General features: G+C 45.5%; 1 protein-coding gene across 5 annotated transcripts in view; it reads right to left on the bottom strand.

Annotated features, from left to right (window-relative positions):
* Positions 1-24,525, bottom strand: part of GDPD5 (glycerophosphodiester phosphodiesterase domain containing 5) — a 337,677-nt gene that overhangs the window by 207,752 nt on the left and 105,400 nt on the right. For 4 of the 5 annotated variants that reach the window (XM_073334846.2, XM_073334855.2, XM_073334875.2 and 1 more), the window contains exon 3: positions 4,651-4,825. In XM_073334846.2, coding sequence (XP_073190947.1) covers positions 4,651-4,767 — 117 coding nt within the window. In that variant the 5' untranslated portion in view covers positions 4,768-4,825. Of the gene's footprint in view, positions 1-4,650; positions 4,826-24,525 lie in introns of those variants that run through there. The other variant, XM_073334883.2, reaches the window with a different exon arrangement.

Raw genomic sequence — 24,525 nt, 5'->3', positions numbered from 1 at the left:
AACAATGGCGCTCCCTCCCACAACTGCTTTTGAAAGCTGTTTTTCTGCTTGTCTGCCCAGGGTAAGTAGAATTCAGCATCCCATGCAACAATCCATGGTGGTTTTAGAGTACAACAAAGGGTCAAGCGCACCTTGCTACGGTGACTAATAAATTCACGCTCCATATCAATATGGCGACCGTTTAACCACAGCCAAAGGTGGACGCAGTGGGTAGTCTGATTCCGATTGTCGAACGCTGCTCTCTGTGAGCGTGGGCAGGGCTTAGCAATATGCCAACCACCACACAATAATTTATAATGAAAACAGGGGAAAGTCCTAAGGGTAGCTGAGGGTGTAGCAGCAGGCAGCAGCTGCTGTCTCCTTGCAACTACAGGGCAAAGACCAAAGAACCACACCAACTACAGATTTTCCATAGAGGGCAAGCCGTAGCGAACAATTTTTACTCATCAGGCCATGAGGAAACCTGCACAGACAAATGCCACGGTGGGATGCACATCGTTTTGAGATGATTAACATATCTACATTGCGATCCTTAATTAAGTGCAAGGTTTTGGAATCCTGGCTAGTTGCCAAAAATGCCCATGGAGTCAAGAAGTCTGGGCACCCAGAACATCAAAGCAATAATTAATAGCTTCCTTAAAGAGTTCACCATGCTAGGACTACTGCTTAGCTCTGGATCACCACCACCTTAGTAGCAAATGGCAAAGCAATAGCCACCATTTGAGATTTGGTTCACATCTACCCACCTGCACAAAATTTCAGTGACTAAATAGATTTAGTGCAAATTCACTGATTACGTAGTATGTTTAAATATTCAGGGACAGGTTCTCCTATCCCTACTCAGTATCAGTAACATCTTACTCCTCAGGTGGTGCAATTAAAGATAGAGGAGCTACTTGCAGAGTAAGGTACTAGCATGGAAGAAAAACATTCTAAAAGCTTCAGGCAGCAGATCTACTGCTTCCAAATTATTTCTGTATTCCTGACACTTGAGCACTGACAGCAACTTGGCATGGTGTGACGTACGGGATGCCTATGTCCCGTCACCCTCTGGTGAAAGGTCCACCAAGCAGATAAAGGTACCCACTACTTTCACTACCACAACCTACAGGAGGTTTCTTTTTGCTAACGTGATGGAGACATCTCTTTTTGGAGCTGAAAATCAAAAGACTCCAATCCAGCTCTGCTTATGTGCACTCACTGGCAGCTACATCCATTCTCTGCGCCACACGGATGCACTATGGCAGGAAGAGGAATGAAAGTTGAGGAAGAGTGGACAGACAGAGGATGCAAGAACAAAGCCTATGAAAAAATACTCAAGAACCGAATCAAAACCAGGGAGGTACACGGCCTCTACTTTTTAATTTATTTTTAAGTGATGTGACAATGTTTCATTCTAGGTATTAACATCTGTATATTTGTTTTCTTCTACAATAGTACAGGGTTTTCAGGAAGACTACAAATAAGGCCTCTTAGAGTCTCAATTTAGTCTGGCCCTACCTAACTTTGTTTAACTCACTTACTCTTTCCCTTCTTGCTTGCTACTTCAAGCTCTGAAGCTCTGTACGGACAAGCAGAGCAAAATTAGCTGAACCATACAATGCAGTTAAGGTTGCCAACTCCTCTCTTACCTCTCAGAGAGCTGATGCCCACATGGGAGGACATAAAAAGTCCAGTGCAAAGAGCTTTACACAATGTATTAATTTCTTTAGCAGAACTGTAGATTCATGATTCAATCTTGTGGATGACAATTTATGGCAACAAAACTAAGATTAGTGCAAGACGAGGCATGTTTCACTTGAAAATTAAGGCTGCACATACCCCCTGGGCCTCACTCTTGAACAGTACCCTTACAACCAATCTTTAACTAGTAAATTTCATATTCTAGCTAGTAGATGTCTCTATTTTTAAAACCCTTCTTAAAGGGTGCGAACAGCTCTACTGCGCCACTGGACACAATTCAGCATCTTGGCAAATGTCTTTTAGTGCAGTGAAGTAATTCTACTTACCACTGTATTTCTCAACATTCTGACCCAGTTTTCTGGTCATGTTTTAAATGTTTTTAACAGTTGCTACAGCAAAACTCTTGAGCATTGAGAAACAAACAAGATCTTCTAGAGGGGAGGAGTTCTGCATATCAGTTTGTTCAAACCTTTTCTTAACCCCAGTGTAGATTTGTTTTTAAAGCAGTATGCACTAGAAACTGTATAATGTTGAAATGAGAGAAGCATTAGCAGCAGTATAAGCTTCCCCATATACCTCTGCCAAAATACCTAAACGCTGCCCTGGTAGGGATGGAAATACCCTCTGTAACAAGGAAATAGTCTGGTTTCCATAGCCTGTTCAGTCCCAGCTAGTGCTCACTGTTCTGCTTTCCTCCAAGTACAATGAAACCACTCAACACACCTTCTGCAACCTAACTGCAGAAACTCAGCACTGCCTGTGGTATAGGAAGCAAAAATGCACTAGAGGTTTGAAGTACCCAAAACTGATGATGCGAATAATAAATAAAATATTATGACTATTTCGCTCTTATCAATAGATCTCAAAGAACTTAAGGAAGGAGACTGGTATTATCATCCCGCATTGCACAAAGGAGGTAATGGGGGAATTTTGCACCACTGCGCATGTGCAGAATTTATGCCCCCCACAGATTTCTTTGCTTCTCTGCAGAGAAATGACTGACAGGGAAGCAAAGGGAAGCTGCAAGAGCAGTAATGCACCACTCCTTAGCTGTGCAGGTACATCTTTCAGGCACCCGGAGCAGCCAGCGGACAGGTAAGTCACCGCAGGGCTGGGGACACCCCAGCCAGTGGCTCCTACCCTGAGCCAGGTTCAGCTGCGAGTCCCACACCTAGAAACCTCCCCCAGCTGCAGGAAGCTCAGCATCCTCCCCTGCTTCCTGCCCCCCTTGCCCTTCAGTTGTGGTGGGAGGAGTCACTGTACAGGGAGCTGCTCCCCATCCAGCCAACCCCCATGCAACCGTACCTCCCATATCCAAACACTGCCACTAACTCATCCCATACACCTAGAACCCCCTAGCCCTCCATACCCCAACCCCACTCCACTGAACCTCAACCCCTCCATCTGGAACCCCTCTGCACCCTGATCCCCTGCCTCCGGAACCCCACCCCTGCACTCAGATTACCCCCCACCATTGAGCTCCTTGCACTCAAACCCCCACCCCTGGACCACCCTGAGCCCCCACATCCAGACCCCCATGCCACTGACCCCCAACTAGCTGCACCCAGACCCCCCTGCTGAGCCCCAACTACTTTCACCTAGAAGCCCCTGCAGAGATCCACTGCTGCTAGAACCCCCGCAACTAGCCTCTGTGCATCCAGATCCCCCGCACACCTAGGACCCTGCCCCGCCACTGAGCTGCCTGCACCCAGATTGTCCCACACAGAATCCTCTCACCCCACATCTGGATCCCCCCTCACTGAGACCCTCCACTCTTGGATCCTGCCTGCCCCACACCTGGTGCACCTGGCGCAGAGGGCAGTGCCCTAGCGTGTTTCTGGGGCAGGCCCAGGCCTTGTGCTGCTTCGGGGGTCGGGTGCAGCCTTACCACTGAGTCCGTGTCCCGGGGGTGGGAAGCCTGCAGGGTGATCTCCCACCTTCGTACCGCCAATGGCCTATCCTCCCCACTGCCATGCTGGAGCCTCTGCATTTATTTACTGACAAATAAAACTTGCAGAATTATGCAGAATTTTAAAATATTGGGCACAGAATTTTTATTATTTTGGTGCAGAATGCCCTCAGGAGTAAGAGATGAAGTGACTGTTCCAAGGTCACCCAGCAGGCCAGAGGTAGAGTTGGGAACAGAGCCCAGGTCCCCTCAAGTCCCAGCACGGTGCTCTGCCCACTGTGCCACACTGCTTCAAAGAGGAACCAGGCTGCAGTACTGCAGCTCGATTAGCTGCCTCAGCCCCAACAGTGGCTATGCCAGTGGTCCCCAACCTTTCTGTAGGAATAGCACATTAGCACAGACACCCCCGCCACCAAAATGCCTCCGAGAAACGGCAACGCTTCTCAGCGGGCGGTTCTCTGGCGGCCGTGCAGTGTCCTACGGGCGCACACAACTGCCCCGGCAGGCGCCATTGCACCTGCGGGCACCACGTTGGGGACCCCTGGGCTATGCCATCAGAATTGCTTCACCAGGGAGGTAACATCTGCCAGCCAGGAAGCCACAGGCTCTTAAACAGACCAAATTAAACAAAGGAGGGAGAACTGAAACCTCCTCATACATGCAAAGGGCAGACCAGAGATATTAAAATGAGAGGCTGTGACACAAGCTGACAAGGGCCGTGTAATTCACAAGCCTGAAGGCCAAGAACAGGGATACACGCATCCTCTTCTGCCACAGCAACAAAGGGTCAGGAACGCTCATGGTTTGAGTTAAAAACACATGCCACCTTTACCTCAGAGAAATCCCCAGGACCCTGGGGCCAGTAATTTCTATCCCTCACTTCAGTAACATATAAAGCAGCCAGGCTGCATAGAACCAGAGCTATTGAGAGCACGTTTTAAAACTGAAGCCTAATTTCACATTCAAGGCCAGCCTTCAGGTTCCCCATACCTGGCTATACGTTCAAAAAATTAACATGAACATGGGATGCATATGGGAGGAGACACCTGGTTACCAACCTTTGTGGTGTCATCATGTGACCGCTGGTACCGTTTCCAACGGCAGCCATAGATCCCGGTCAGGCATGACAAACATAACTGCGGCTCGTAGTACTGGAGTGGTTGGTGTTTAACCATGCTCTTCCCAGCTCTTCAGGAGCACGCTATCAGAAATCCATCAGGTCTTGGGAGCGCCCTGAAAAGAGAGAAGAGAGGGAAGCTGTGAACTCTCAGATCCTTTAAAATGGATGGAAACGATGGAAGCAGAACGTGGTTCATAGTTAGAACTGGAGAATGGTCGTCAGAACTCCTGGGCTGTATTCCCAGCTTTACCAGGATTTGGGCAAATTGTCCAACTCAATTAAAGTTTATATTTGAAAAACGTCTACTTGTTGTGCTGGCACAACACTGAATGATGTTTACTTTTTGCATTACTCACAAGCCCGGACAATTAAATCTCTGTGCTTTTAAATATTAAGGTCCAGATCCTCAGCTGGTACAAGTCTAAATCACTCGACTGACAATGAAACTACGCTGATTTTCCACAGCTGAGGATCTGGCCCTAAGTATTTAGTGGTATCTGGAAAGCAAGCCAAGGTCGGGTTTCAAGCCGTCTCTTGCTTCCTACACTGGTGAGTCGGAGAGGCAGCGTTCTCAGGAGCGCATTGCATGTCCCTCCCAATTCGCTCCAACAGAATTGTGCTGATGGGGCCTGCAGCTGGCCGAGGGCCCTTCCCATTACACAGGCGCATTCTCTCCCCCAAAAGAGTTCATGCATTAAGCGCCCAAAGAGTTGCCTATACTCAAGTGCCATTACCCTGAGACACGTAAAGGGCTCGTTTTCCCTGTCCCTCCTAGCCCGCTCCACCGGTGCGCGATGTTCTGCAGCATTCCAGTGCATACCTTGAGAAAACGTTCTGTAACTAACGACACTGATTCTATGCCACGTACGTCACAAAGCTACTGTTTATATTTAGACGCTTGCTTTCGCCTCAGCGGAGATCTGTAGCCAATATCCTTAGTGATCCAATGGATTTTACTATTAAAAATCACCATTAGCAAAAGGAAACCTAAGATTTATTGCCTGCACAAATGACACTGATGCTTGGAAATCTGGCATACTGAACACAACTACTGTTTGGTGGTAGGACTTGTGGTGCTCTCCATTCCCTTCCCAGACCCCATACCAATACCCCTCACCCATGTTTGTATATTTTCTACGTGGACAGGAAATCTTTATGTAAGGCCAACAGATCCCAGTCATTGGTAGGCAGGATCGAACCTGGGACCTTAGCTTAGTATATGAGCGTCTGCTGCATGAGCTAAAAGCCACACGGCTCATAGCTGAGGGTGTAGCAAACAATCTCTAGATCAATGGTCCCCAAACTTTTCAGGGTCATGCCCCCCTTTACCTCTGTCCACACACACACACACCCCAACCCGTACCAGGAGCAGCACCGCAGCCCCCGAGGGAGGGTGGGGGGATATTGACGGGGTAAGGGGGCAGCTGGGGGGCAGGACTGAGGCCAAGTGCAGAGCCAGGCCTCAGCTGCAGTCAGGGCTGAGGCTGGGGGCCGGGCCAGGGTTGAGCTGAGAGAGGAGCAAGGCTGGGTGGTGCTCCCTCCCCACCCCGCATTGGGGCTGGCCCAGGCCCCACCACACACACGCACACACACACCCCTGAATGTTCCTCTGTGCTCCCCTAAGGGAGGCATGTCACACAGTTTGGGGACCTGTGCTCTAGATGATCGAGGTGCCACCAGAGGGGACAGAGTGCCAGACCAAGCAGGCATGGGTTACATCTAGAGAGGTCCTCACCCCATAACTGCCGTGCTTCCTTTCACCCTGCATTCCACGTGTTCAGTTCTGGCTATTTCCAGTCGAGGGCCCAGTGTTTGGAACCTCCACCAGAATTGGAGACAGCAGGATTCTAAGAACATAACGGTCATACTGGGTCAGACCACAGGTCCATCTAGCCCAGTACCCTGTCTTCCGACCGTGGCCAATGCCAGGTGCCCCAGAGGGAATGAACAGAATCAAGCAACCCATCCCGTCACCCATTTCCAGCTTCTGGCAAACAGAAGATAGGGCACCATCTCTGTCCATCCTCACTAATAGCGACTGACAGACCTTCCTCCATGAACTTATCTGGTTCTATTTTGAACCCTGTTATAGTCTTGGTGTTCACAACATTGTCTGGCAAGGAGCTCCAAAGGTTGACTGTGCGCTTGTGTAAAAAAATATTTCCTTTTGTTTTAAACCTGATGCCTATTCATTTCATTGTGTGATCCCTAGTTCTTATGTTATGAGAAGGAGTAAACAGTTCCTTTGTTCACATTCTCCACACCAGTCATGATTTTATAGACCTCTATCATATCCCCTCTCATTCATCTCTTTTCCAAGCTGAAAAGTCCCAATTTTATTAATCTCTCATATAGAAGCTGTTCCCTACCCCTAATAATTTTTGTTGCCCTTTCCTGAACCTTTTCCAATTCCAATATATCTTTTTTGAGATGAGGCGACCACATCTGCACACAGTATTCAAGATGTGGGCGTACCATGGATTTATATAGAGGTGATATGATATTTTCTCTTATTATCTATTCCTTTCTTAATGATTCCCAGCATTCTGTTCACTTCGACTGCTGCTGCACATTGAGTGGATGATTTCAGAGAACTATCCACAATGACTACAAGATCTTTCTTGAGTGGGAACAGCTAATTTAGACCCCATCATTTTATATGTATAATTGGGATTACGTTTTCCAATGTGCATTACTCTGCATTTATTGACTATCGTCTGCCATTTTGTTGCCCAGTCACCCAGTTTTGTGAGATCTTTTTGTAGCTCTTTGCAGTCTGCTTGGGACTTAACTATCATGAGCAGCTTTGTATCATCTGCAAATTTGCCACCTCACTGTTTACCCCTTTTTCCAGATCATTTATGAATATGTTGAATAGCACTGGTTCCAGTACAGACCCCTAGGGGACACCACTATTTACCTCTCCATTGTGAAAACTGACCATTTATTCCTACCCTTTGTTTCCTATTTTTTAGCCAGTTATCAATCCATGAGAGGACCTTCCCTCTTATCCCATAACAGCTTACTTTGCTTAAGAGCCTTTGGTGAGCGACCTTGTCAAAGGCAGTCTGAAAATGTAAGTACACTATATCCACTGGATCCCCTTTGTCCACATGCTTGCACGGAGATAAAGATGGCACGGAGAGAACGGGATGATGCTATTTTTTTTAATTAAAGTCAGGCTAATCCTAGGTTGGGGAAAATTAGCCCCGTCCATGGACTACACACCATGCCAGACAACCAGGGTTTCAAGACCACCAGACTTTAGACAGACAGTGAACAGACAGCATATTAGTATAGTCCACTTCAGCATTGCATCTCCCTCTTCTTTCACACACCTGGCATCTCAATCCTCGGATTAAAGCTCTCTGTACAGGTCCCAGCAGCTGCTTAGCACCGTAATCCAGCCAGATGACACAGGAACTAGCAGAAGCTGCCACTTCAACAAAAATAATGGTCTACCCACACCAGACTGCCAGAGGTTTTTATATGTCCCCAGGGATAGGGCACAGAGTCAAGACCATTTCAGACTGGACACAAGGGTTATTTCTTGCCCGTTTGTCACCATCTCTCACAATCACTGCTGTGCTTTCTACCATGTGGCCTCCAAGCCTGGCCTCCAAGCTCATCCACAAGGTCGCCTCCTTTGGCCAAATTTAACCCTTTCTTACAGACCGCCTCCTGCTGATGTTGTTTTGGGTACAAGCTGCCTGTTCTCCTTCCTCTAAACGTCTCGCCGCTCGTCTGCCTGCCCTTAAACAAGACCTTCCTTAAGAAGGGACTGGCCCTTCTGAAAGGTTTAGAGCACACCTAGTATGCTGCGGGCAGACACTCCCATACATTTGGCACCAAGAGGCCCCAGACTAGGATCAAGGCCCCATAGCATTAGATGCCATTCAACACACACAAAACACACGATCTTTGCCCCAAAGAGCTTGCAATCCAAGACGAGTGACACGTGCAGGGCCATGAGTCGCGCAAGCTGGAAAATAATTTCCATTTGGTGAAACATGGAGGTTTCAGAAATTGTTTTTATTCTGATGCAGAACAAAAAGGAAATCTTTCAGAATTTCACAAAAACTGGGGCGCCCCTCCCTCCAGCTGAGCTCCCAATAAGAAATAGCCTCATGGGCTAGGGCACTCACCCGCCATGTGGGAGATCCAGGTTCAACTGACTGCTCCAAAGCAGGCAGGACTTGAACTGGGGGTTTCACATCCCAGGTGCGTGCTCTAGCCATGAGGCTATTCTGGGGTGGGGTCTTCCTTGCTCATAGTGGCATTTTCTGACAGGAAGACACTTCACCAAAAAGATTCCCAGATCAAAATACGCATGCACACAGGCTTTATATACATTTCCATTATAGGAACATCTTGTCCCAGGAACTCCTCCCTCCCCCTTAAGAGGCCATTCTCAAACAATGGAGACTGGTACATGCTGGGATAGGTCTTTGGGACTTTTAGGACCTGGTTCCGTGAAGTGCTTTGAAGTCAATAGTTATCAGTAAAGCTACGATTTTATCACAGAGGTAGGGGAAGTCATGACTTCCGAAGACCTCCGTGACTTCAGCCTGCTGGCGCAGGGAGCTGCAGGGTTCTGCCACCATCTGGGGCAGCCAGGAGCTGCAGGGTACCCATGCAAAAAGAAAGCAATAGGGTCCTGCAGGCAGCAGGGGGACCCTGGAGCTCCTTGAAGCTCCAGCCTGTCACAGGCACGGGGACCCCACAACTCAGAGCCATGGGGTAGAGGAACCCTGGAGTTCCAAGCCCCCTGAGTGGTGGAGGTCCCCAGAGCTCCCAACCAGTCCCCCACAGCTGCCTATGGGCTCCCCATTTTGTGATAGATATTTTTAGAAGAAGTCAGGGACAGGTCACGGGCTTCCGTGAATTTTTCTTTATTGCCCATGACCTGTCCATGACTTTTATTAAAAATATCCGTGACAATATCTTAGCCCTTAGTTATCAGAGGTTCACAATCAAGCTGGAAGGGCAGATCAAGTGGGGTCCCTAAGGGATTCGTCCTGTGTCTGATTCTGTTCAATATCTTCATTCATGATTTAGATAATGGCATAGAGAGTACGCTTATTAAATTTGCGGACAATACCAAGCTGGGAGAGGTTGCAAGTGTTTGGAGGATAGGATTAAAATTCAAAATGATCTGGACAAACTGGAGAAATGATCTGAAGTAAACAGGATGAAATTCAATAAGGACAAATGCAAAGTACTCCTCTTAGGAAGGAACAATCAGTTGCACACAAAGAATGGGAAATGACTGCCGAGGAAGGAGTACTGCGGAAAGGGATCTGGGGGGGGCATAGTGGATCACAAGTTAAATGTGTCAGTGTAACACTGTTGGGGGTGGGGGGAATGAACATCACTCTGGGCTGTATTAGCAGGAGTGTTGTAAGCAAGACACAAGAAGCAATTCTTCCACTCTACTCCGTGCTGATTAGGCCTCAACTGGAGTATTGTGTCTCCTGTTCTGGTCGCCCCATTACAGGAAAGATGTGAACAACTGGAGAAAGTTCAGAAGAAAGCAACAAAAATGATTAAAGGTCTTGGAAACATGATCTATGAGGAAAGATTGAAAAAATTGGGTTTGTTTAGTCTGGAGAAGAGAAGCCTAAGGGTGGGACATAACAGTTTTCAAGTACATAAAAGGTTGTTACAAGGAGGAGAATGAAAAATTATCTCACTAACCTCTGAGAATAGGAGAAGAAGCAATGGGCTTAAATTGCAGCAAGGGTGGTTTAGGTTGGACATTAGGAAAAACTTCCTGTCAGTGTTGTTAAGCACTGGAATAAATTGCCTGTGGAGGTTGTGGATTTCTGTCATTGGAGGTTTTTAAGAACAGGTTAGACAAACACTGGTCAGAAATGGTCTAGTTATTACATAGTCCTACTCTGAGTGCAGGGGACTAGACTAGATGACCTACAGAGGTCCCTGCCAGTCCTACACTTCTATGATTCTATGATGTTAGTCACATTAGTTTGTGCACTAGTGGAAGGCACTCATACTGTGGCGATGAGCTGGATATAAGAGCCTATCTAGAGCAGTAGCCCATTCATCCCACTTCCCCCACCCACTCGCCAACTAGCTGTGCATTGTACATGACCACCTGCTATTAGTAACAGGGTCCATGACTGTGTCTCACCAGGATTCAGGACCACTGATGTCTTGAAGCAAGTTGCACATCATGAGAACGTCCATGGTTTACATGTTCTGAAACAGCACCGTATTAATTCCTATTCAAGCACATCCCTAAGCGCAAGAGAAGATACAATTGCAAAATGCCTTAAATGCCCCACCTCAGTAACAGCACCCTCTGATCCAGCCAGAAAGGTTCAATAGCACCCTGCAATTTTGTTTGAAGAAGATTCTTTCCCCTTGATGGAAAAATCCCAACTCCCTCATGTAGTAATATGCAAAGTGAGAATGGGGAGCTGTCCTGATGACAGGAATTCAACTGAATTCTCAAGCACAGCAGAACAAGAGTCCACAATCTACAATCCCTGTAATTTAACACGCAGTGAGAGGGGCTTCTTTCTGCAACGAACATACAGCTAACGTCAGTACTGGGCAAATTAGCTGAAACAACAGTAAAGAATAAAATTGTCAGACACACAGAATAACAAATTGTTGGGCAAAAGTCAATATGGTTTCTGTAAAGGGAAATCATGTCTTACTAATCTATTAGAGTTCTCAACAAACATGTGGACAAGGGGAATCCAGTGGACATAGTGTACTTAGATTTCCAGAAAGCCTTTGACATGGTCCCTCACCAAAGGCTCTTATGTAAATTAAGTTGTCATGGGATAAGAGGGAAGATCCTTTCAAGATTGAGAACTGGTTAAAAGACAGGGAACAAAGGGTAGGAATAAATGGTAAATTTTCAGAATGGAGAGGGGTAACTAATGGTGTTCCCCAAGGGTCAGTCCTAAGACCAATCCTATTCAACTTATTTATAAATGATCTGGAGAAAGGGGTAAACAGTGAGGTGGCAAAGATTGCAGACGATACTAAACTGCTCAAGATAGTTAAGACCAAAGCAGACTGTGAAGAACTTCAAAAAGGTCTCACAAAACTAAGTGATCAGGCAACAAAATGGCAAATGAAATTTAATGTGGAAAAATGTAAAGTAATGCACACTGGAAAAAATAACCCCAACCATACATACAATATGATGGGGGCTAATTTAGCTACAACTAATCAGGAAAGAGATCTTGGAGTCATCTTGGATAGTTCTCTGAAGATGTTCACGCAGTGTGCAGCAACAGTCATAAAAAAGCGAACAGGATGTTAGGAATCATTAAAAAAGGGATAGAGAATAAGATGGAGAATGTCTTATTGCCCTTATATAAATCCATGGTACGCCCAGGTCTTGAATACTGCATACAGATGTGGTCTCGTCATCTCAAACAAGTTATACTGGCATTAGAAAAGGTTCAGAGAAGGGCAACTAAAATGATTAGGGATTTGGAATGGGTCCCATATGAGGAGAGATTAAAGAGGCTGGGACTTTTCAGCTTGGAAAAGAGGAGACTAAGGGGGGATATGATAGAGGTCTATAAAATCATGAGTGGTGTGGACAAAGTGAATAAGGAAAAAAGTTATTTACTTGTTCCCATAATATAAGAACTAGGGGCCACCAAATGAAATTAATGGGCAGCAGGTTTAAAACAAATAAAAGGAAGTTCTTCACACAGCTCACAGTCAACTTGTGGAACTCCTTGCCTGAGGAGGTTGTGAAGGCTAGGACTATAACAGGGTTTAAAAGAGAACTAGATAAATTCATGGAGGTTAAGTCCATTAATGGCTATTAGCCAGGATGGGTAAGGAATGGTGTCCCTAGCCTCTGTTTGTCTGAGGGTGGGGATGGATGGCAGGATCATTGATCATTACCTGTTAAGTTCACTCCCTCTGGGGCACCTGGCATTGGCCACTGTCGGCAGACAGGATACTGGGCTAGATGGACCTTTGGTCTGACCCAGTATGGCCATTCTGACGTTCTTCTGTTATGTTCTTATATCTTGACTGCGTTCTTCACAGTCTTATACATTTTTTCTTTCCTAGACAATTAAAACCCAAACGTGCCGCCCCCCACACCACACAAATTTCTGTTGCACTAATGTTGATTTAAAGCTACACAAGAGACTCAAATATTACATTTGAACTAGTGATGGGCCTCAACTGCAAAATGTAAACATGCCCAAAGCTTCAGAATATTAGGGGCCATTTGCAAAACTTAGATCTGGATTTAAAGCGCACGTCTAGACAACTTTTGCGTGATGCGTAATAGATGACCTCTTATCCTTTGCTCTGTATTGAAAGCTACGTTAAATCAGGTGTTAAACTACCAATCCAGTGGTGGATTGGTGAACCAATGTTCTTCCCTTATACAACGTAGTTCAGGCCTTTTTCAAAAGAAGTTTAGCCTCTAGTCTTTGAGGCTACAAAGAAAAAAAACATTCAGCCTGTCGAAGCGTACATTCATGGCTGTCCAGCGCTGGCTACACGGGCCTTTGTCTCAAGAGCTTATCACCACTGGGGCGCCTCCAGCAGCAGCAACGGTGGTTAACGCTAGTCAAGGTGCAGGCGTTTTAGCCACTGTGCTAGGCTGCAGGGTTGCTATCACCAGTGAAGCTGCACCCGTGGTAACAACTGTGGAAATTTTAGGGCAGAGACTTGTGTAGACAGCCCCCGAGTCTTCAAACAATACTTCTACGGAGAATCAGCTGCCACTCCTAGTTCATTTCAAGGTCATTTAAACTCTGTAGCCTAGGAGTGCACTCACCATCACCTAACTATTTCACTGCCAATCAAAGCGCCTAAGAAAGGAGCGGGGTGATCCTGCTGTGAAAGGCTGGCATGATCTTCTGACAGTGGCAGTCTCCTTGCAGGTCAGGAGTGGGCAGAACTTGGCTCGTACTCTCCCAGCATCTATTATAAGAAACCAAACCTGATCCCTGACAGATACCATTGTAAAGTCTGTTATTTCACCTGTCTGACACACAAAAAAATACAGGCTTTTACTGAATATTTTAACTGCAAATGTGTACATGCTGTTCCACGAACATGAGACTAAAACGAGACCATTTGCTCTGTTTTTTCCATTTGGAAGCCACTGGCAGCTGTCCATTCCTTCCTGCAACTCAACGCATTGAGAGAAACTTGTGTTAGGCTGCTCCCAACACCACTGTCCCACACACAAACCAGATTGTGGAAGTCGGCACATGAAGAGGCCTTTCAACCGAGATCCCATCGATCACAAGGCAGCAGATGCCCAGAAACCACGGCTGCTCTTCAGAAAGAGTAAAAAAAAAACACAAAGGCTTTGCTTCCATTCCTAATATTAGGCCTTGTCTTTCCTTTGTGGATGTGGTCGCTGGATGACAACGACAGGTGGAACAGTTCCTCCTGTAAGTCACTGGTTTAAAATTTGGCCCAGGTCCCTGCTTTAAAGTGGGATGTCCAATTCAACCTTAATTCAAGCCTCAGCTGGTATCTCCGTAATTACTGTGGCACCCAGGGAGTCTAGCTGAGATCAGGGCCCCATTGCACTAGATGATGTACAAAGACAGCCAGAGAGACAGTCCCTGCCCAAAAGACCTTGCAATCTAAATGAACAAGACAGACAGAGAGGGAAGGGAAAAGGAGGCAAAGTGACATCCCCAAGGTTGCACACCAGGCCAGTAGCAGTGGGAATAGAATCCAGGTCTCCCAAGTGCCAACCTAGTTGGTGATTAGACTGAAAATCTCCCTAGAGGAACCTAGGATTGAATGGGCAAAGAACTGCTCTTCTTACCCTGTCAATGAGATCCACCAGGTCAGGCTGGAGAACCATCGACTGTTCTACCCAAACTGTAGCTGCTCCGTAGGTAAGATAGAGTATCCCTTTCATCCAGCATGAAATTCAAATACACACCTGATCAATTGCATGCCCCCAGCACACCCAGGAGCCCCGCACTTTGTGAACAAAGATGCGGTGCAGCACGTATCCTAGAAACATGTATTCATTTGGCTCGAGTGAGAGTATTACCTTGGGTGTTGTAGCCAATTGCCATTTCAGCTAGTAGTAATTTCTTGGCTCCTTGATTGCAGGAGGGCAGGGGGGGCAGAATGTTGCATCATCAACTTCTGACTGTTATGTCAGCACAGCACTAGGTAAGCAATTGCTATAGGTGTGGCAGGAACAGAGTCAGTTTAGACGGGAGGAGACAAACAGGAGTAAATGAAGAGAAAGGGTATCCATCCTGGTATATGGGATACAGCACTCTACCTCACCTTGAAACAATGATCCTGGGTAAAAGGTGGATGGTCTGGAAATTCAGTTAAGCCCTCAGATGATTCAACCCCAGCACCTTCCTCTTATTTCCTTCTACTTTGAGGGAGTCGTATAGTGGGGCACATGTGGGTGGATGCATAATGGGTTTTTTATGAACCTTTATGTTCGGAGCCAGTTTGCTCAGGCTTCATGAATCGATCTGTCCTAGCTTCAGAAGAATATGAACAGATCAAGATTGGCACGCGTCCCTTAAGTACTAACAGACAATGTCGGATATTGCTACAGCTATTAAATGTCCAAGCTTTTGAGCATGGTTAACAAGCAGAAATCTACAGATTTCTGAAAGGCATCGATCAAGTTTTTTATTGCATTTCTTTATTGCATTCCATTGACGTGGTATCTGGGTGTATGTTAAATGGCTTCAACTGGGATATTCAAAGTTTAAAGACAATACACTACCCTACACTTGAACAAAACAGCTATACTAAGAGTCCCAGATTTCACAGTTTTGTGAATGGAAAAGAATTGGGTACAAAGAACTTTTCACTACTCAGTGCAGCCAAGATCATTCTATATTTCCAACTGGAACTAGTTCCACGGGCTGGGCCGGCTACCAAGAATACCCTGCCTCTAGTTCGTCCTGATGTTAATACGTTCCAACACTTCCAACAATCAAAGTTTGTGTGGTAGACTAGAAATGCGGAGACAGTTGTCCACATAGGAACTAGAAGGTAGCAAGTTTGGGCTGTGAATAGGTAGTGGTGACTTGGACCTTTCAATTCCACCCGAGAATCTGACAGCCAGTGCAGGGAACAGAGTATCAAATTTATTATGTTTTTAAACAACATCTGCCAGTCTCCTGAAGCATCCTGTCGTCATTCTGCATTTGGAAGGCTTATTGGCCATGCCAAGTGGAGTTCTAGACCCCAATCCTGAAATCAAATCCTTACGGGCAGACCCCTACACCTGTTGGGAACGTCTGACTACAGTGCATCTCTGTGGAGCCAACTACAAATTCGGCACTTGAAAGGCTATTGATTCATTTCCAACTGCATATTAAAAAAAAATACCCCAAAACATATGCCAAGAAATCCAATGTAAAAATTAAAAACTAAAATGTTTATTTGAATTGCAATACAATGTTATCAGCATAAATACTCCCACCTCCCCTGTGTGTGTCGCTAGGTAACAAACAGAAGTCCATGAGGAAAAAGATCTACAAGGCTGATGAGTAACAGAAACAACAAGGGACCTTCTGACTAACGGAAGTCAGGCTGATAAAGTTTCCACACCGTGTTTACCATCTATCCAAGGATTTCGTGCTTAGTCTGAAATCATCTCTTGAATATTTACACCCCCTGCAACTAGAAGGGATTCTGACAGAAATTAAAAGATTGTACCCTTAACAATCAATGTTCCCATGACATCTACAGCTCTGACGTGGAGAATGCAGCCTATGAATGATTCAAACTTCTGCGGATTAGCATTACACATAGAAATAAAACCAGAAACAAGGCAAATTAATTATTCACATTCAGCAACGCACACCAGAAAAACCCACACAGCCTGTCAACCTTGACTTTAAAGATGCATCATCTGCCAATGGCTAAAAATGTTTTACTGTTGAATAAGTGAACTGATTCCTAGTTAGCATGCCCAATGGGGGGGTGGAGGGGGAATTTGTTTGCAAATACAGCAGCAACATTTTACGAAGACTTTAGGGAGTGCAATTAGCACACATTTCTTTAGAGAGATAATAGGATGCAGAACACACTACATACATTGCAACAATTATCCTTCTCTGATCACTTTCAAGCACAGCAAAATTACTTTACTCATGATGAAAATGTAAATGGAAACTGTCAGGTCAAATTTTGGCTACAGTTTGTAATTTTATTTATTTATTTATATTTTTAATTTTCCCTGGGGAGGATAGGTTGCTTTTAGTAGTACATTACAGTGGTGCTTAGAGGCCTTGACTGAGATCAGCGGCACACTGCTAGGTGCTCTATAGACACATATCGTAGACAGTCCTTGCTCTAAAAAGCTTACATCCTAAATGGACAAAAATGAGCACTTTTTTTTTTTTTTGAGAGAGAGAGAGAGAGAATGGAAATTGCTATTTTCTACAACTAAAGCCATTCCCCTCCAGCATCAACTCCTCAGTCATCACAGCATTGCACCGATGCCCTCACTATCAACTAAAGTGAAACCAACTTAGATTCAGTGAAATATCGGAATCTTAATTTCACCCTCTACCTACAGTTCCAATCCTTCCAGCACAGCAGTGATCAAGAGTCTTTCCCACCTGACGGCTATTCAGTGGCCACTGTGAAATGAGTGCTTTCAGAGTAGCAGCCGTGTTAGTCTGTATTTGCAAAAGAAAAGGAGTACTTGTGGCACCTTAGAGACTAAAAAATTTATTTGAGCATAAGCTTTCATGAGCTACAGCTCACTTCATCGGATGCATTCAGTGGAAAATACAGTGGGGAGATTTGTATACACAGAGAACATGAAACAATGGGTGTTTGACTGTAATGAGAATGATCACTTAAGGTAAGCTATTACCAGCAGGAGAGCGGGGGGGGGGGGGGGGGGGACACACCTTTTGTAGTGATAATCAAGGTGGGCCATCCATTTCCAGCAGTTGACAAGAATGTCTGAGGAACAGTGGGGGGTTTGAGGGGGAAATAAACAAGGGGAAATAGTTTTACTTTGTGTAATGACCCATCCACTCCCAGTGTTTATTCAAGCTTAAGTTAATTGTATCCAGTTTGCAAATTAATTCCAATTCAGCAGTCTCTCGTTGGACCCTGTTTTTGAAGTCTTTTTTGTTGAAGAATTGCCACTTTTAGGTCTGTAATCGAGTGACCAAAGAGATTGAAGTGTTCTCCAACTGGTTTTTGAATGTGATAATTCTTGACTTCTGATTTGTGTCCATTTATTCTTTTACATAGAGACTGTCCAGTTTGACCAATGTATATGGCAGAGGGGCATTGCTGGCACATGATGGCATATATCACATTGGTGGATGTGCAGGTGAACGAGCCTTTGATAGTGTGGCTGATGTTATTAGGCCCTGTGATGGTGTCCCCTGAATAGATATGTGGACACCGTTGACAACGGGCTTTGTTGCAAGGATAGGTTCCTGGGTTAGTGGTTCTGTTGTGTGGTTGATGGTGAGTATTTGCTTCAGGTTGGGGGGCTGTCTGTAAGCAAGGACTGGCCTGTCTCCCAAGGTCTGTGAGAGTGATGGGTCGTCCTTCAGGATAGGTTGTAGATCCTTGATGATGTCTTGGAGAGGTTTTAGTTGGGGCTGAAGGTGATGGCTAGTGACATTCTGTTATTTTCTTTGTTGGGCCTGTCCTGTAGTAGGTGATTTCTGGGTACTTTTCTGGCTCTGTCAATCTGTTTCTTCACTTCAGCAGGTGGGTATTGTAGTTGTAAGAATCTTGGCGGCGGGGGGGGGGGGAAATGGTTTGAAAATTTTCACTTAATTTTTTAAAAGAACATTCAGAAAAATCTTTCATAGGCTCTAAGGTCAAAGTTTAGTTCCGACTTCTTTCATTGACAAGAAAGGTAATAAACTAAGGAGCTGAATTTCATTGTGACTCATAGGATCTGTATTTATTATTAATCTCCATGGAAATCAAATAGCCACATCTCTCATTACAAGTTAGAGTTAATCATATCTAAAACATTAAAAAGCATGAGCACCAGACATTGATTAAATGAAACGATTATTGATAGCCAATTAGTGAATGTTCATATAGGCATTCATTTCAATTGCGAGTCCCTAATTGCACTGGAAAATGCTGATTTTCTTTAAATACTTCCTAGTTAAGTAGATAGAAATGAAGTTCCTTAGGAACAGACTCTCCAGCTCCAAATGTAATAATCACACGCATCTATCCAAGGCTCTCCTGCCCCACTGGGACTGTAATGAAATTTAAAAAGTTATTGATTTCATGACCACCCTGAAACCATTAAGTTTTAAAGGAAATAATTGGTGAGGCCTCATCTGGAGTACTGTGTCCAGTTTTGGGCCCCACACTTCAAGAAGGATGTGGATAAATTGGAGAGAGTCCAGCGAAGGGCAACAAAAATGATTAGGGGACTGGAACACATGAGTTATGAGGAGAGGCTGAGGGAGCTGGGATTGTTTAGCCTGCAGAAGAGAAGAATGAGGGGGGATTTGATAGCTGCTTTCAACTACCTGAAAGGGGGTTCCAAAGAGGATGGCTCTAGACTGTTCTCAATGGTAGCAGATGACAGAACGAGGAGTAATGGTCTCAAGTTGCAGTGGGGGAGGTTTAGATTGGATATTAGGAAAAACTTTTTCACTAAGAGGGTGGTGAAACACTGGAATGCGTTACCTAGGGAGGTGGTAGAATCTCCTTCCTTAGACGTTTTTAAGGTCAGGCTTGACAAAGCCCTGGCTGGGATGATTTAACTGGGAATTGGTCCTGCTTCGAGCAGGGGGTTGGACTAGATGACCTTCTGGGGTCCCTTCCAACCTTGATATTCTATGAAATGGCCTAAGTCTACAGTATCCCTAAGGCAGTGGTCCCCAAACTGTGGGGTGCACTCCCCACTGGGAGGTGAGGACGAATGTTCAGAGAGTGCAGGGGGCCAGGCCCAGGCCAGCCCCCAGAGGGTGGGGATGGACCACCACCTAACACTGCTCTGCCCCCAGCTCTGCTCTGGCCCCACCGACAGCTGTGGCCTCGACTCTCAGACACAGCTGCTGGCCCCCACCCCAGCCCAGCCTTAGTCCCAACCCCACTCCCAGCCTCGGCTCCTGGATGCAGCTGCGCTCCCGTTCCCAGTCCCACAGGCCTGGTCCCAGCCTGGCCCCGGCCCCAGCTCTGCTCCCGGCCCCAGCCTCCTCAAGCCACCCCAGCCACAGCCTGCTCACCCACCCCCACCAAGCCTCAGCTCCATTCCCGGCCCCAGCCCCAGCCTCTGCCCCCAGCTGCAGCTCCATTCCTGGCCACGCTCCCAACCCCAGACCTGCTCCCAACTGCAGCCCCAGCCTCGGCCCCCTGACCGCACCCCCTCCCCCAACACCCAAGGGACACAGCCTCACTTCCGGCCCTGGCTAAGGATAAGCAGGGTGCGACGTGAAGACTTTGGGGACCACTGCCCTAATGAGAAAAGAAACTGTCTTCTGCCTTGCCACCACAGGTACCTCGCCCACTCTCTGGGTATTCACTATTCAGGTGGCTAAACAAAGTTAACACAAATCCAAAAGGATTGCTTACCAGTGACCTCAAGCCCCTCTTCTCTCGCCATTTCCAGCAGGAGGAGAGCAAGGTTTTTCCATTCTTATTCCACCTTACCTATGAGATGCTAACATTTGGGCTCACTCCTGTAAAGGTGCTAAGCACTCTGGCCCCAATCCAGTAGAGCACTAGACTTCAAATGGGACTATATTTAAGCATCTGCTTAAAAATAACGAGCAAGTGCTCAGCTGACCAAGCCCTTAATCTGGAAGGTGGAGAGGCTAACGGTCATTGTCACATCATGTGAAAGAGCTCCATAGCCAGAGAACAGCTTCTGACTAGACTCCCTCCCCAGCCTAGTCACAGAGAGTTCCATTGTCCTAGAGGATTCCAGCTCCTCCAGGAAGTATGGAGTGGGGAGAGGGTGGAAAAACAAGTGAGGGACAGTATATATGTGACCATGGCAGACATTGTGCCATTGCTTTATAGCCGAAGTTCTATTCTATGAAAATATCCCAAGAGAAGGGATGCGGTGGCACTTGCATCAATAAAGACATTTCAAACCAGATGCGACAGCACATGAACAAGCAACTAGTCGTGAACAATCCCACGCTGGCAGAGAGCTCACTTGGGACTCAAAACGTTTCTTCCCCCATCGCCAACATCTAGAAATGGGGCTTTTGGTGCATGCAATCATAGAGATCTTCCTCCCACCCTTCTGTTCTAGGCAAGGTTCTTTTTTGTATGATCAATACTGAAGAAAGTTTCTGCACAAGTGAAGACAACAGGCTTGCGGTTTTCAACCATTTTCCACATGCAAAAATTTCAAATGGATGTGTGGACCCCTTTGGAAATCTTAGGCATAGTGTGTGGACTTTCAGGGGTCCCCAGAGCACAGGTTGAAAGCACAATACTTTAAAATGCAGATGATCACCTTTTAACTGGTGAGCACAGAACTACAGTTATAAGCCAAAAGAAAGCAAATATATCACGTCTATTTACAATGATTGCATAAATATTTGCAAGAGTCACTTAAGACCAGAAATGAATTATATTTAATGGGCCCCAAGCAGCCTCCATCAGACATTTATGGACTAGCACTAACAATAAATCAAAATAGTCAGAGATCAGCAAGCTGATGGAGCTTGTTTGATAAATGGCAGATGAAATTCAATGTTGATAAATGCAAAGTGATGCACGCTAGAAAACATAATCCCAACTATACATACAAAATGATGGTCTAAATTAGCAGTTACCAATCAAGAAAGAGATCAAACATCCACTCAAATGTACAGCAGCAGTCAAAAAAGCAAACAGAATGTTGGGAATCATTAGGAAAGGGATAGATGTGATATTTTCTGTCTTGTCGCCTCTGTATAAAATCAAGGTATGCCTACATCTTGAATACTGTGTGCAGATCTGGTCACCCCATCTCAAAAAAGATATACTGGAACTGGAAAAGTATCAAGAAGGGCAACAAAAATGAGTAGGGGTATGGAATAGCTTCCATCGCAGGAGAGATTAATAAGACTGGGACTTTTCTTATTGGAACAGACATGACTAAGAGGGGATATGATAGACGTCTATAAAGTCATGACTGGTGTGGAGAAAGTAAATAACGAAGTGTTATTTACTCCTTCACATAACACAAGAACTAGGGTCACCAAATGAAATGAGTAGGCAGCAAGTTTAAAAAACAAACAAAAGGAAGTATTTCTTCACCCAATGTACAATCAATCTGTGACATTTGTTTCCAGAGGATTTTGTGAAGGCCAAGACTATAACAGGATTCAAAAAAGAACTAGATAAATTCATGGAGGATAGATCCATCAATGGTTATTAGCCAGGAGGAGCAGGAATGGTGTCCCTAACCTCTGTTTGCCAGATACTGGGAATGGGGGACAGGGGATGGATCACTTGATGATTACCTGTTCTGTTCATTCCCTCTGGGGCACCTGCCATTGGTCACTGTCGGAAGACAGGATACTGGGCTAGATGGACCTTTGGTCTGACCCAGCGTGGCCGTTCTTATGTTCTTATCTGACAGACAAGTTCTAGAATTGTGGCACCAACATTGTACCTTTAAGGGAGAAAGACTTTCAGTGCTGTCTGGAATTCAACATTCATGGCAAAACCATAGCTACCCTGTAATCAGGGGGGGAAAACTGAGCATTAGCAATCATTTATATCTGCTTTCATTTGCAAGATTGTAAAAAAAATGACCTGAACATGAAGGGAACAGGATGATGCATAATTATCCCCAACCCCATGTATAACTTGCCATTCAGAGTTCCTAAAACCAGAAATACTTACATTTTCAAAATGACATTCTGACCTAGGGATTTCTTGGCCTCCAGCTGATGAGAATTCAACATCAAAGGTAACACGTCAAAGCAATTACAGAAGAAAAACAGACTTTAATCTCACTAAGTACGTACGTACAACATATACTAGTTCCCTTTAAAGTCTTTATTAAGATTTTCACAAGTCAAGAGACCTATTTCTTCCCCAGAATACACAGAAGGAGGAGAAGGTGGGGGGCGATTTAGGAGGAGTTACCCACAAAAGTATTTTACAGAGCAAACACCACAAATGCATTCTTCACTCTTCCTACAAACTGAAGTCTTTGCCTGCACTTGCAGAAACCAGTGATCTTTGGCCTTCGAATGAATTCCCAAAAAACGTTTTCTTCTGCTCCACCCAAAGCAAGGGAACAGAACTGAGCAAGGTGTTTTCACCCTTTAAGGGACAGATCGCTCTGCTTCTTTTTGAAGCAAAACAAATATTCACATGGATTCAACATGAGCCATTAGGAGAAAACAATAGGTCTTAGAAGAAGCTTATCTCCCACTGTGGGAGTCTTCCTGAGGACACTACAAACGGCCTCCGAGCAATGGCTGCTGTGGCACAACAGGGACATATAACCAGGTCACCTGGTACTGGACTCCATCTTGGAATACCAATGTTTGTTCCACTGACTGGCATGGGAACCAAGCTTTGAGACAAGGGTTCCCGCCATATGCAAAAGCTATTTAAGGCAGGGGAGTGACATCATTGATGTTCTTCACTGACTCCCCACCCAAAGAGACACTTGGAAACACCTGAGGAACACAGACTGAACTGGGGGAGAAAGTGCTGGACCCAGGCTAAAGGGATTTTTAGCCTGTGAAAGGAACACCTGGGGTTTTTAAGCTGTAAGCAAGTGCAGCTGGCCCCTTAAGAATCTCTGCAGCCTGCTTGTATCATCACTAAGGGTGAGAATTTGCTACTCATACCCAATCTGTTTAGTATATTAAGCTTAGTTTGCGTTGTTTGTTTGCTAGGTCATCTGCTTTGATATGTTTGCTACCCTTATAATCACTTAAAATTTATCTTTTGTAGTTAATAAACTTATTTTTGCTTTGTCTAAAGCCAGTGTGTGGGAATCATAACTTGGAGCAGAAAGCTGTTGCATATCCTTCTCCACATGGAGGGAGGGGGTGAATTTCATAAGCTTATGCTGTACAGTTCTCTGTGCAGCACAAGATGGTATAATTTTGGGTTTACACTCCAGGTGGGAGGGGTGCACTTGAGTGGCTGGGCAGTTCCTTAGCTGTAGTCTCCCGAGGCAGAGCTGATCACAGCATCTGTATGTACAGCAGCAGGGTGTGTCCCTATCTGTATGTGTGCTGGAGCCTGGGAGAGGGCTTGGCAGGCTGATCACAGCAGTACAGTGTAAAGGGAGCCCAGGTTGGTGGGTCAGGAGGGCTCAATGGTTCCCCGGTTCCAGGTGGCACCCTGGGGGGGAACCCATCACGTTCCCATCCAACTCCAATTTTCCCTCTCCTAGCAGAAGAGGGCATTGCACAGAGGCAAGGTAGGATCACAAAACACAGGAGACCGTTCTCGGGAAGAGTGGCAAGAGCTTGAAATTAGTTCAATTTTACTAAGGTAGCATTTTGAATTTGGACACTATGAAAAGCAACAGAAGAATCACAGGACAGTGATGTAACAGGAGATCCAGCTGTGGTGCAGAGGCAAGGGGTCATGATGGAGAAGATTAACACAGATGGCTTTTTTTGTGGTAGCCAAATACAGAGACCATGAAAACACAAAGAGATTTATGAAGGAGCTTCTTACCAAAAACACTGAATCACAGCGAAAGGTTTGAGATGTAAATCATAGATTTAAACAATGATGCTAAATACCTTGGAAGGAACACCATGAACTACACAGCTGGATTCTAAGTGATTTGTACACTACCAAAGGAAAAGACTTGGTCATCACTAAAGCAGATGTGCTCCTCGAGCTGCCCACAATGTGCTGA

The sequence above is a fragment of the Lepidochelys kempii genome, chromosome 1 (genome assembly GCF_965140285.1).
Source record: "Lepidochelys kempii isolate rLepKem1 chromosome 1, rLepKem1.hap1, whole genome shotgun sequence".
NCBI classification, from domain to species: domain Eukaryota; kingdom Metazoa; phylum Chordata; order Testudines; family Cheloniidae; genus Lepidochelys; species Lepidochelys kempii.
This window is presented reverse-complemented; position numbering and strand designations above follow the sequence as displayed.